Here is a 12,894-nt window from a genome sequence, read left to right as displayed (position 1 = left end):
AGGGTCATTCTTTCTTACAATGGTTGAGCGCGATGCCATTTGATAATGAACTCACGGTCGAGACCACTAACATTTCAGCCAGCCTTCGCACACAGGAATTACAAAGAAACCGGAAAATTTGACACTCAGTGAGTTGACATACACAGTATTTCTGTTGCCTGGGTAGGTGGGGAAGCAAGTACTTTCCCCTCTGCGTGGGTTTCGTTCATGCTAAATGTCCCGTACTTAGCTCTCTTCAGATGTGTGCATGTGTTACACGTCTAATGGATGTGACCAATGAGAGAAAGCAGGTACTGGGTGGTTCTGAGGGCTGTACTGATTTCTTGCCTGAAATGAATTGGAGAATCCTCTGTTGACATTTTGCCAGTAACCTGGTACTTATGTTCAGCTCCTTGAGGATGGATTCGTTGGTTCAAAATGCTGTCCAAGGAATGCGAAGCATTCTTCTCCAGCACCACATCTTGAATGAGTTGATCTTACTCAAATCTGAAGCTCAGTTATACATACTGTATGCAGTCTCATTTGAACCAACATATACGTAGCAGCTTCATCATAATGTAGCGTTCCATAATTTGCTGTGATTTGCAAGTCATGTTCCGTATGAACGTATTTATTTACATATTTGATAATGTGTACACTTGCACAAATTTTGACATTAATATGGACCACAAAGTACATCAATAGAAATTGATTGTTAAGAACAATAAAGAGATCGTCAATTTCCACATTGGTGCCTTGTACACATTTGGTTATATGTTCTTCCATTCTGTCACCTGTTTTAAAGTGGATAGCCATCCACATTCTCTTTAGTTTCTGGAACAAACTCTTGGAAAATCCTTCTTAGACCTTCCAGCTTTCATGCAAATTGAATTAGGATTGAGAAGGCTGCAAGGTCCATGTACCATGGCATTGGAAGGATCTGGTACTTCTTCAGAAACTTATCAATATCAGGGAGTTCTCATAATTTACAACTACTGTATCTTGAAGACATACCAGTAAGTGTATATGAAGTAAACCTCACTCCTGGAATTCAACTGTGTATGAGAAGATTTGTACCTGGTCAAAAGTTTGCTTATTGTCGCCATAATGTCCAATAACGGACCATTTATATTGGTATTAGACCTATCTGTGTCAGTGCGACGTTAAGCAGCTAGAAAAATAAATGTTTTCTTCTGATTAATTATTAAACATAGGAGTTCCTTTACTTTTGCATTTGAAATGCAAACAATATCAAGTCTATTGTTTGCAGTTTCATAAAGGTGAAGGCGAATAGTAGTTTCATGCCATGAGGGATTGTAAGTAAAAGTAATGAAGAGGTCTGGTTTACCAAATTTTCTCACAATTGCCAAATTATCCTGATAATTTTGCAACATATTTCAAGGACTGCCGATGAAAGTAAAAGGCAAAATAACAATATAACCAGCTCTTAATCTTTCAGTTTCAGCTCTATCGTGTGAAGCATCAGCAAGACCGACATAGGTATTGACACTCAGTTTTGTCTGTTGATTGTGAATTCACATCTGTCCATCTCTTTCTGTTCAGCAACAATAGTCAACTATTAATTGTTGAGTAAGTTTTCCAGTATGGAGTAAAGAGATGACATTTTTGCAGGACAACCTCAAATTGTCAGTCTCTGCAAAATATATTCGTGCATTGTCATATTTTGCCTGATATTTGTCTTACGATTCCATCTTGTGGCAGTGAAATATTTCACCCTGTTTCTCTGCAAGACCAGTTTAAAATGAAAGTTAAGTGATCACAATGTATACTGTTAATTTCTTTTAAAGTTCTCTGATAAGAAAAAACTGCCATGTGATAGCATGAAGCCAGAGCACCATCAGTTGTTTCTAAAACAGCAGAAACCTCTGAGGAGGTTAGGTTATTGTAATGTCTAGGATCTGCTTGAGGTTGGTTCATGACAGAAGCACCTGACTAAATCTAATGGCTGACATTTTCTCTTAAAGCCAATTCATTTTTCTTGCTTATTTTTGTATGCATTGTCTTATATGATTGCATGTAGGGCTTATGCTGTTGCAAAATGTTGTACAAAATAAGAAGTGTGTCCTCCCTGATGCAAGAATTCACTGGATTTACTAGAGTGATTTGATTAGCTTCTGGGCAAACTAATATGTAACAACTATCAGTTACTTTTTTGGATGATGTACAATTCCAGAAATTTAAAACAGTATGGTCTGTATCCAGGTGGTACGGTAACATTGGCACCAAAGGAAATGAAGGACATAGTACTATCGTAATGCCAAATATTTTCTCTGAAATTTGTTGAGATCACCATCTCCAGTGAGAAACACTAGTCTGCGATGAAATGGCTGCCTCCGAAGTTTGATTGTTTTGGGGGTACTTTTAGCATGCTGAATTCATATTCATCACATACCATTTAATTTTTTTAAAATTCTATTTTATTTTCCATGTAGAGTAATTTTTGTATGCCCAAAGAATAATTACATAAACTGTAATGTGTAGTTTTATGATGTCAGGATTTGAAGACCACATGTATTTAGAATGCTTTTAACATGATTATAGTAAACGCTGAGGGCACCAGATGTTTCTTATCTGATACAGGGTGCGAGCACTTCAGGAAGTTAGATCGAGATAACGTGCACCCTTGCCATCTTAGGTTTATTTGTGGGGGATAGCCACTCCTTGGTGACAGCACATTCTTATCTTTGTGAAAACTTACACATCCTGTCTTAGTGTCTCTCACATTGCATTAGTGTGTGTCATCTGGAAAATATATCAGTTTCAAGCTGTATTGTGGAATAGAATGTTGTGAGTTTGTAGTTCAGTATAAAAGTATATTTACCATGTCGCATTGCTCATGTATAAATGATCCAGACCACTTTTGTTACATATGTGGGAAATACACATTACCTAAGCAAAGGTGTAATATTGCAGATTTTTGAAAAAAAAAAAAAGTATCTTGCCTATTTTAGAATCAAACTTGGAGACCAAAGTAAATCTTGGGCAGCCCTCAAAGTATCTGGAGTATGCATTGAAGATCTTCATCACTGGGTCAATGGCAAACGACCGTCACTGTCTTTTGGAATACCTGTGGTTTGGAGAGACCAGTCAAGCCATAGTAATGACTGCTACTTCTGTTCGTGTGATGTGGAGAGATACAATTCTAAAAATGAAAAGCAAATTGTGTACCCAGATGTTCTGTCAGCCATTTTACCTGTCCCCCATGGGCCTGATGTACCAATCCCTGTGTGACCAGAAAATCTTGAACAGTTTTCATCCGAGTCTGATGTAGAAGTGATGGAAATTGTGACAAGTGACAGTGACTACCTACCAATATTGTCTGCTCCAGAATGTGGGTGTTTTAACCAGAGTGAATTAAATTATTTGGTGAGGGATCTTTCCCTCTCTAAAGAGTTGAGTTGTTGGGTTGTAGACTCCAAGAAAAAATCTGCTCTGTCCGAAACCGTCATTCTGTTGGTACAGACAATGCGAAATAGAATTTAAATACTTTTCCTCCGAAGATGGCTACCTTGTATATTGCAATAATGTGAAAGAACTTATGCTAAAACTGTGATCCAAGTGAATGGAGACTGTTCATTGATGCTTCCCAGCAAAGTTGAAAGGGTGTTCTCCTTCATAATGGAAACATTTTTGGTTCAGTGCCTGTTGCCTATTCAGTGATCCTCAAAGAATCATACGCAGATTTGCATTTGATGTTATTGCGAGTTAACTACAGTGAACACAACTGGCAAGTTTGTGGCAATTTTAAAGTTGTTACTATGCTGCTGGGTCAACAATCTGGTTTTACCAAACTTCCATGCTTTCTTTGCCTGTGGGATAGCAGGGCATGAGTTGATCATTGGACTAAGGAAGACTGGCCACCTCGAGAAAGTTTGGAAGTCGGTTCTAAGAATGTTGTGCGCCAAAGCCTTGTGAGTCCTCCTAACATTTTGGTGCCACCTCTCCACATTAAGCTTGGCTTAATGAAGCCATTTGTAAAGGATTTACATAAGGAAGGAGACTGTTTCAAATACATATGTGAGAAATTTCCAATACTATCTGAAGCAAAATTAAAAGAAGGTATATTTAATGGTCCTGATATAAAAAAATTGATGTCAGATGCAGCATTTAAAATCACTATAGATGAAAAAGAGAAAGCAGCATGGATATCTTTCTGTGAATTTGTTTCAAAATTTCTAGGTAACAACAAGGATCGCAATTACCAAAACATTGTGGCTAACATGCTTGAAACATAAAAGGAACTTGGTTGTAACATGAATATGAAAATTAATTTCCTCTTTTCTCACCTACCGAGCTCGATAGCTGCAGTCGCTTAAGTGCGGCCAATATCCAGTATTCGGGAGATAGTAGGTTCGAACCCCACTGTCGGCAGCCCTGAAAATGGTTTTCCGTGTTTTCCCATTTTCACACCAGGCAAATGCTGGGGCTGTACCTTAATTAAGGCCATGGCCGCTTCCTTCCCACTCCTAGCCCTTTCCTGTCCCATCGTCGCCATAAGACCTCTCTGTGTCGGTGCGACGTAAAGCAACTAGCAAAAACAAAAATTTTTCTCACCTAGATTATTTCTCTGAAAATCTAGGATCTTTGAGCAAAGAGCAAGGCAAACAATTTCACAAGGATGTGCTTGAGTTTGAAAGGAAATACCAGGGACGCTGGAGCATCAGTATGCTTGCAGACTATTGTTGGATGTTAAAGCGTTAAATACCTCAAGACAGACATAAAAGAAAAAGGAACAGGAGGACTTTCTCAAGTAACAAGCAAAGAGTGTAAAATTTGTGTGAAACTTTCCTATAGTGAGTAAACAAGACAAAATAAAGCAAAAACACTCCAGTGGTATGTATTAACAACCATACACATTAATTCCAGCAAGTTGTGTATATTAAATATTGTTTTTCTTTAAAATAAAAAAAGTGTTATGAAAATGTTTGTGATGAAATTCGCGTAATGTATACAATACTTGTACAGTGATTTTGCAAGAAAACCTTACGTGATAGAAATAAACGGATTGAAAATTCGGACTCAGCACATCGACATTCTATAAAATCACATTTTTTTACTTTAGGCAACAAACAAAAAATTTAAATTTTAAATTCAGGCAAGTCAGTTTTACAATTACAACAGCATTCACCAAAATAACAAAGCATAGTTTTCTTGCAAGAGAAGTATAGTGCTGAACAGTTGTTTACATTCATTTGTCAAGGACCCAGCACTGTATAGCATGATATGCAGATTTTTTTTCTGAAATGGCAGATTTGTATTAGTTTTTAAAAGAGTTTTGTCTCAAATTTCTCGTCCCTTTTGCGCCTGTTCGTACCCTCCATACAACCGATCAGTGTCTTTTTTCATCCAATTCTTTTATAGGTGATAAATTTCATCTTGACGACTGATTTTATCGTTCATTTTTATTGCACATGGTCTTCATCTATCCTCCAGCTGGGCACATTTTACTCTTTTTATTCAACATTGAACTGCCAATCATCTAGTCAATTATCACCTAGCTAAACACAATAAGACTGTAAAACAACATATGATATTTTTTTATATTTGTTATTGTTTAACCTGAACTTTTCTCATTCTTTTACCTATATGTCTTATCTTAGAGTCTGAATGTCTTATTCCCTACATTATAAGCTGAAGATGACCTTCACAAGGTCAAAACATGTCCTTGAGACATTATGTGTGTACAGACCATTTAGTTTAAGTGGTGCATATCTGATTGTATTGAATAGGTGGACTTAAATAATCACCATCATTTTCCAACTCCATTTTCCCGGGTGTGGTGTAAAAGCACTCGCTACTTCTTCCTGTCAAAGTATAGTTTCTGTTCCTCTATGTCCTCCCACTTGGCATTCCTCTTGCTGATCTCCGATTTCACTGTGTCTGTCCATCTATTCCTTGGCCTCCCAACTGGCCTCTTCCCTTTCACTTCTCTGTCAAAGTAATTCCTTGCTGTTCTCGTTCCGTCCATCCTCATAATATTTGCAAACCATTGTAGCCTGCGTCTTCCTAAAAACTTGGTAACAGTTATTTTGATGCCAGCCCCTTTCCTATTTGCTTCATTTCTAATCTTGTCCTCCCTGGTCTTCTGGTTCATTGTTCTGATCAATTTCATTTCTGTTGACTGAATTTCACTATTTGCCATGTTATGCAGAGTACATGTTTCGAGTCCATATGTTAGAATTGGAATGAAGTATAAAAGATGGTCAATTTTGCTTTACGGGGATTTTATCAATCCCAGAGTAGATTTCTCACTTGAAAATAAAATTAAGAAACTTTCTGAGTCCTATTATTTCTTGGTTTACTGTGTTATCTTTTGAAATGATGCTTCCAAGGTATTTGAAGTTAGAAAAAGAATGCAATAGAGTTCCCTCCAGGAAAATGTTTGAATCTGTGCCTTTCCTATTGATAGTCATTTCAACAGTTTTTGTTTTACTGATGTTTAATTAATATTCTTTAAACTTGCCATTCCAAAGATTTAGTTTCTCCTGTACTTCTGCTTCATTTTTTCCCCAGATCAGAACATCATTTGCAAATATTGCAAGTGTTAGGTTCTTTGCAATGTTCTTTGATGGCCTTTATAATCCGATCCATAACAGTGATGAACAGGAGTGGTGACAAGGCGCTTCCCTGCTGGACTTCTCTTTTGGTTTCAAACCAATCTGATCTTCCATGCGCTACTTAGACACAGCTTAAGCACATTTGATAGATCATCTTTACTTTATTGATTAGGAAGTTTGGCACACCTATACCTTCTAGGCATTCCCAGATTATCACTCTAGTCACACTATTGTAGGCCTTCTTGATGTCCATAAAAACCATCACTAAGTTCTTACCATATTCCCAGTGCTTTTCTGTTAGCATTCGGACAGCAAATATCAGGTCTGTAGTGCTTTGGTTCTTCCTGAACCCGTGTTGCTCCTCCTCCAATAACGGTTTAACTATATTCCTGATTCTTCTTTCAGTTACCTTCTCCAGAAGTTTAAGTGAGCAAGAAAGTAGAGTGATACCCCTATAATTTCCACATTTCTCCTTGTCTCCCTTTTTATTTTCTTCTTGAGGCGCCTTCTCCTAGCGGAGGTTGGCGGTCCACATAGCCAGCTCTGGACGTGATGTTGCAGCATGGAAAGCATCTTCTGAAGTGCAGTTGTGCCATCTTCGGATGTCCTTCAGCCATGAATTCTTCCTCCTGCCAACAGACCTTTTCCCCTGTATTTTACCTTCAATGATGAGTTGTAATAGCTGGTACTTCTTGCCTCTCATAATGTGACCTAGATATTGAGTTTTTTTTTTTTTTTTTTTTTTTTTACAGAGGGATAATGATACCTTTCACCCAGGCCTCTGGTATTCTGTTCTCTTTCCAGACAACCATACAATCATTGTATGCCTTGTGTTACAGCTGCCTTTATCATGTCAGCAGTGAGGTCATCAAAACCTTTTTCCATGTTTTTCAGCTGAGACTCCACTTCTAGCCATGTTAGCTGGTGTTGAAGACTTTCTCCATTTAATAAAGTATTGAAGTAGTTCTTCAGTTCTTCTCGGATGTCTTGATCTGTCTTCACCAGGTTCCCATCATCTGTTTCCAGTGCTAGGATAATGCCATGCTCACTTCTGTTCTCGACTACTTTATAAAGTAACTTCCTATTACTTTCACAGTCTTCTGCTAACCTGGTAATGAATTCGTCCCAGCACTTTTCCTTTTCTTCTTCAATCAGTCGCTTCACAAATAGTTTCTTGTTCCGGTACTCCTGTGTCATGTTATGACGTAAATAATGATTGCACTTATATCAAACTCACTTATTTACAGGAGCATTAATCTCCGAATTAACATTGTATTAAATAATGCTGTAATGTCCTGCATCAGCTGTGCCTCTAAACAATAAATTACAAATAATATTCCCATTGCCATAAATAATCAACAACTTGGTTATGTACAGATGACCGATTGTGCATTGATTCCAGAACCATTGAGATCAAAGCTATGCTGTAACTGTTGCTCTCAAAGGTGGTTCTCAAGGTGTTATTTTCCTCTTGTAGAGCTGACACTTCACAAACGGTTCTGAATTCAACGCATAATCGGTTGTTTGTTAAGGAAAAAGATGTAAAAGGAACTGTTTACCTACCTTACATACATAACACGACGGATTGTATTGCTAAAGACTTACGTAAGTGCCTTGTACAAACTTCTTTTTGGAACATCAATTAAGATTAGGCAACTCCTGCGACCAACTAAGGATAGTTTGCCTAAATTGCAACAACCTGGTACCTACAGAGTTCCCTGTAATTGTGGCGAGGTTTATATTGGGCAGACTTCGAGAACAGTATGTACTCGCATCAAGGAACACATCGGGTGTATCAGGCTCAACCAACCTGATAAATCAGCTGTTGCTGATCATACTTTAAGACCTGGTCATGATGTCTTGTTCCAAGAAGTGGATGTTCTTTCCCGTATAAAGCAATATCGCCCAAGAATTATCAGAGAGGCGGTTGAAATACGTAAACATCCAGATAATTTCAATCGCGATACAGGCTTCAACCTCAGTGAATCATGGCTACCTATTATCAGAACCATTAGAGAATGATGCTTTCCTGTTGCCATTCGTTGTCTGTAGCATGGGGCTAAAATGACGTCCCTTTTACATCTCAAGGCACCATTTTAAATTCCTTGTTGCTTTCTCCTAGCAACCTTTAATCTGTCGTTTCATTTCTCTGTTGTCTCCTGATGAAGAAAGGCAAGATTCCTTTTGAAACGTGTAGAGTGTGTTTATAATCAATTACACAGCATAAGCCCAAAATATACTTCACGAATAGTTACACGAGCCTTGAAAGTTTAAATGATAATATATGAAAAGAAAATAATTTAAATTTCTCCAAAATCACTCAAACCAACAAATATAGGGAGAGATGGCATGGAAAAAGAAACTAAGTTTAAATTTCTCCAAAATTACTTCAAGCTAACAAATGTAGCGAGAGATGGCATGGAAAAAAAAAAAGTTTAAATTTCTCCAAAATCACTTCAAGCTAGCCAATATAGGGAGAGCTGTAGAAAAGACAGTAAAATCACACTGAATAGCCCCTTCCCGACCAAGCGACTCACCACCACACAGACTGGAAGAAGTTGAAGTAGAGCTGACTGAGAAAACGTCTAACTGTGCATGCGTACTTGCCCCCTTCTACCTCTCCTCTTGCATCTGATGCTTCAGTGCTCTCACTCTTGCAATTCTCCTCATGGTCCAGGTGTTCTTGGTGTAGTGATGAGCATTATTGCCAAAGAGAATGCTACATTTTCTTTAATTTTAAAATATACAGCAGCACATTTTTCTTTTGAAGAGACACTTCAGATCTACAGACCAAGAGCTTTATCAAGTCAATCCATTCAGCCGTTCTGTCAAAGGAAGGTGAACAAAATTCATGCTAGTGTTTTAAATGTATGGGTGAGCAGAGTTAGCTGAAATTCTAATGTTTGTTTTATGTTATTTCAGGTGGTCATGAGTGTAGCTCAGCTGTATCATCATGTAGCTCCAAAAACTGAGGTCAATGTTGTAGCCAAAGCTTTGATTCGGCTGCTGAGATCACACCGAGAAGTTCAGTCTGTTGTTCTGAACTGCATTGCTTCCATTTCTACACTAAGAAAGGTTTGTAAAACGTGGCTTAAATTAGCCCATACCTGTACAGTAAAACCTCGATTATCCATTCTAATGCCCGGGAAGGGGTGAACGGTTAATAAAAAAAACCTGGATAATCCATACTACTAATTTTAATGGACTACCGTATACTGTAAGCTTAAAATGCTGTGCATCTTTAACCCTTTTAGTACCAGTTGCTTATAGGTGGTCTACGCAAAGAATACCAGGCTTTTATTTTAAGAAATTGCACTGTTTCAGTAAAATCATTATAACTTATTATTGAAGATATGCCTTTGAAATTTTTGCTAATCATAGAAAAGTAGTTGCTTTACATGTTTTTAAATTCACAAGCTATGTTATATTAACGCTATAAAATATTAAAAAAATTATAGTTTAATAATTATCAAAATGAAAATTGAAAAGTCAAAATTTAGATAAAGAAACACAAATCAAAATTATGCACAATATTATTGTCTGCAAATACATGCTCTTTTGGTTCACTATTTGCAAAATTTCAATATCCTAGGCACTAAAGTTTCTAATTTTAAAAATATTTTATTTCACTGTACAAATGTACACATTTCATGCTGGTTCACTTTTAACACTTGTGATACCCTACGCAGATGCAATGAAGACCCTTCATACACTTGGAACAGGCAGTTCATGATCTTTTTACTGGCCCTCCATCTTTTTTGCTGCACACAACGCATCTGTTCAATAACCTGCCATCTAATTTCACCAAAAGTTCACCTTCCCTAGGTGGATTTAGCTTGGGTAAGGGGTTGTTTATTAGGTTCTTCTCTTGGATCCATTCCTTTTCTATTGATTCTATTATGGAGGAGGTGAACTTGAGCTGCGTCATAACTTTACTAGAAGTATTCTGTTTATAAATCAAGTACGAATTCAGCACCATTCGGGCAAAGATACAAAATACCACCTTCTTCCAGTATTTTAGTGTTCGGCGCTCGTCAAAGTATGTGTACAGCATCATGTCAGATGCGTCAACTCCTCCCATTGATTTGTTATATTCGAGGACTACAGCTAGCTTTCTTACTTCAACCTGCTGTCCTCAACACCTCTTGACTGTTGTTTTAGTGTGTGCTGTGCAGGATGTAGACAAAAGAAGCACTGGATTTTTCTGTGATTTTTTTCCCGGTGCCCAGCAACAAGAATCTCATTGCTCTGAAAATATTTCTCTTGTCCTACATCAGACTTTCCTTTCAGTCCCTGCGGAATATCTTTTCTGTTGCGTCTGAGGGTGCCTGTTAGGTAAGTACCATTTTCAAATAGGTACTTGGCCAAAGGAATGCTGGTAAAAAAATTGTCAGTGAAAACGTGATAGCCTTTCTTTAAATATCCCATAGTCAGTAATGTATGAACTACTACATGTCCCAAGCCAAACTTCTTAATTTTCTCTTTGTCTACATTACTCTTTGCCCCTCTGTAGCAATAAAACCCCAGGCAGTAATTGATGACAGAGTCACAAATCATCCAAAACTTAATGCCCCACCTATGATGCTTCTTATTTGGGAGATACTGCATCAGAGATGAATGGCATTTAGTGCCCACTAACGATTCATCTACACTTAATTGCTGATGAGGTGTGTAGTGAAACTGGAACAGTCTATTGGCATGGTCAACTATTGGCTGAAATCTTGCACATGGATCATACTTAGGGTGGCCAGGTGGAAAGATGGTACTATTGTAAATAAGGTGGAAAAATTTCAGAATTAACTCAAATCTATTGCGGGAAAACATGGTACCGAACCAAGGAATCTGTCTTGAATTAGTCGACCAGTATGAAAGTATAGTTGGCCTTCTTGTAATACCCATTTCCAATAATACTGCCACAAAGGCTTTTATTATGACAGTAACAGGTCCCCATTGTCGAGCTGTTGAATGGGACGACAGTGGCTTTAGAGAAGAGAGGAACTGATTTGCGTACCTATTCGTTTCCTTCACAATTAAATTCAAAATATATACTGTAAAGAACAGGTCAAAATACTGCACAGGCTGTGCATCAGCGGGAGGCACATGTTTAGGACCGGGTGTTTCGAGATATAGCGGGGAGGGCTCGAACCGAGTGTCATTTCCAACTGAAACTTCACTGAACACTGTATTATGCATATATAGACATTATTGTTATTACTGCCTGCATCATGGCCTACACTGTCCTCATTTACGTCACTTTCCGAATCAGCATCACTGTCACTTTCGCTAATGACAATACCACGAGGTTTATTGTACTGTGGAATGTCATCACTACACTCACTTTCTGTCTCTGAAATAACATCACCAACATCATAATTACATGACCCTGATATAGCTACATCTTCATCAGACTCAATATAATCATCATCGGCATAGATTCTGTTAATATATTCAGCTAAATCGTCATCGTTCTGGAACACATCGTGCGCGGTAGAGGCCATTTGCCTGCTCACAAACTTTTACGGTGTAGAATATAAGTCGCTTTGAAAAAATCATATCGCCGTAAATACAGCGATTGGCGCAATAGTTGTGGTAGATTCAGAAACTACAGGTTCCAAAGAATCTAGATCACCTGTATTGTGCTGCTATCTGTCCAAAAACTGAGAACTCCAAGCAAATATAAAACTGCTTGCGTAAGGAGTGCTATTGCGTTCCCGGCAATTTTCGCTCACTCGCCGAGGAACGCTTTTGCGCTCTCTGGTATTCTAAGAGTTAAAACCAAAATGTAGTCAAAGCTGCAACATTACATACTAAATATTCACCTAAATTACCAGCAGACCATATATAATTAATTTACCTGGTGTCATTTAAGCTGCTTTAAAAAAATCAGGGGTTTTTTGCACTCTCCTACAACTTATTTTCTATTATTTTCTATTTTCTTCTTTATGTCCATTCTGAGCTTTCTGATTACAAGAATGTCTGAAAAATTTATATCGTCCTCTTGCTCCAAGAATTCCATTAACGTTTCAGCCGACTCCAGTGGACTCTGAAACGGTACGCGATTGTTTGTGACGCACTCTTCTTCCCCATTCCCCTCACTTTCACTCGCCACTTCGCAGCTGTCTGCTTAATTCCTGTTCGTGCTTTTATTTACTATTTTGTCATCGGTTAAAATGTAATGCCCAGGCAATACATCGTCAGTATGAAGCCACTCCTCAATGTTACTTTCATCCACTTCTCCAAAATGAATGTTATTTTCAGTAGTCTTCAGGATATCTTTGATCATCAATCCCTCATCGTCATCAACGAACCCATGAAAATCGTAGGCGAGCTTTTCGGC

General features: G+C 38.0%; 1 protein-coding gene across 4 annotated transcripts in view; it reads left to right on the top strand.

The window, feature by feature from the left end:
- rb (adaptor related protein complex 3 subunit ruby) overlaps positions 1 to 12,894 on the top strand; it is a 196,266-nt gene that overhangs the window by 59,762 nt on the left and 123,610 nt on the right. For all 4 annotated transcript variants that reach the window (XM_067137184.2, XM_067137185.2, XM_067137186.2 and 1 more), the window contains one exon: positions 9,480 to 9,632. In XM_067137184.2, the coding sequence (XP_066993285.2) occupies positions 9,480 to 9,632 (153 nt within the window). The remainder of the gene's footprint in view (positions 1 to 9,479; positions 9,633 to 12,894) is intronic.

This window comes from Anabrus simplex, chromosome 1 (genome assembly GCF_040414725.1).
Source record: "Anabrus simplex isolate iqAnaSimp1 chromosome 1, ASM4041472v1, whole genome shotgun sequence".
Lineage (NCBI taxonomy): Eukaryota > Metazoa > Arthropoda > Insecta > Orthoptera > Tettigoniidae > Anabrus > Anabrus simplex.
This window is presented reverse-complemented; position numbering and strand designations above follow the sequence as displayed.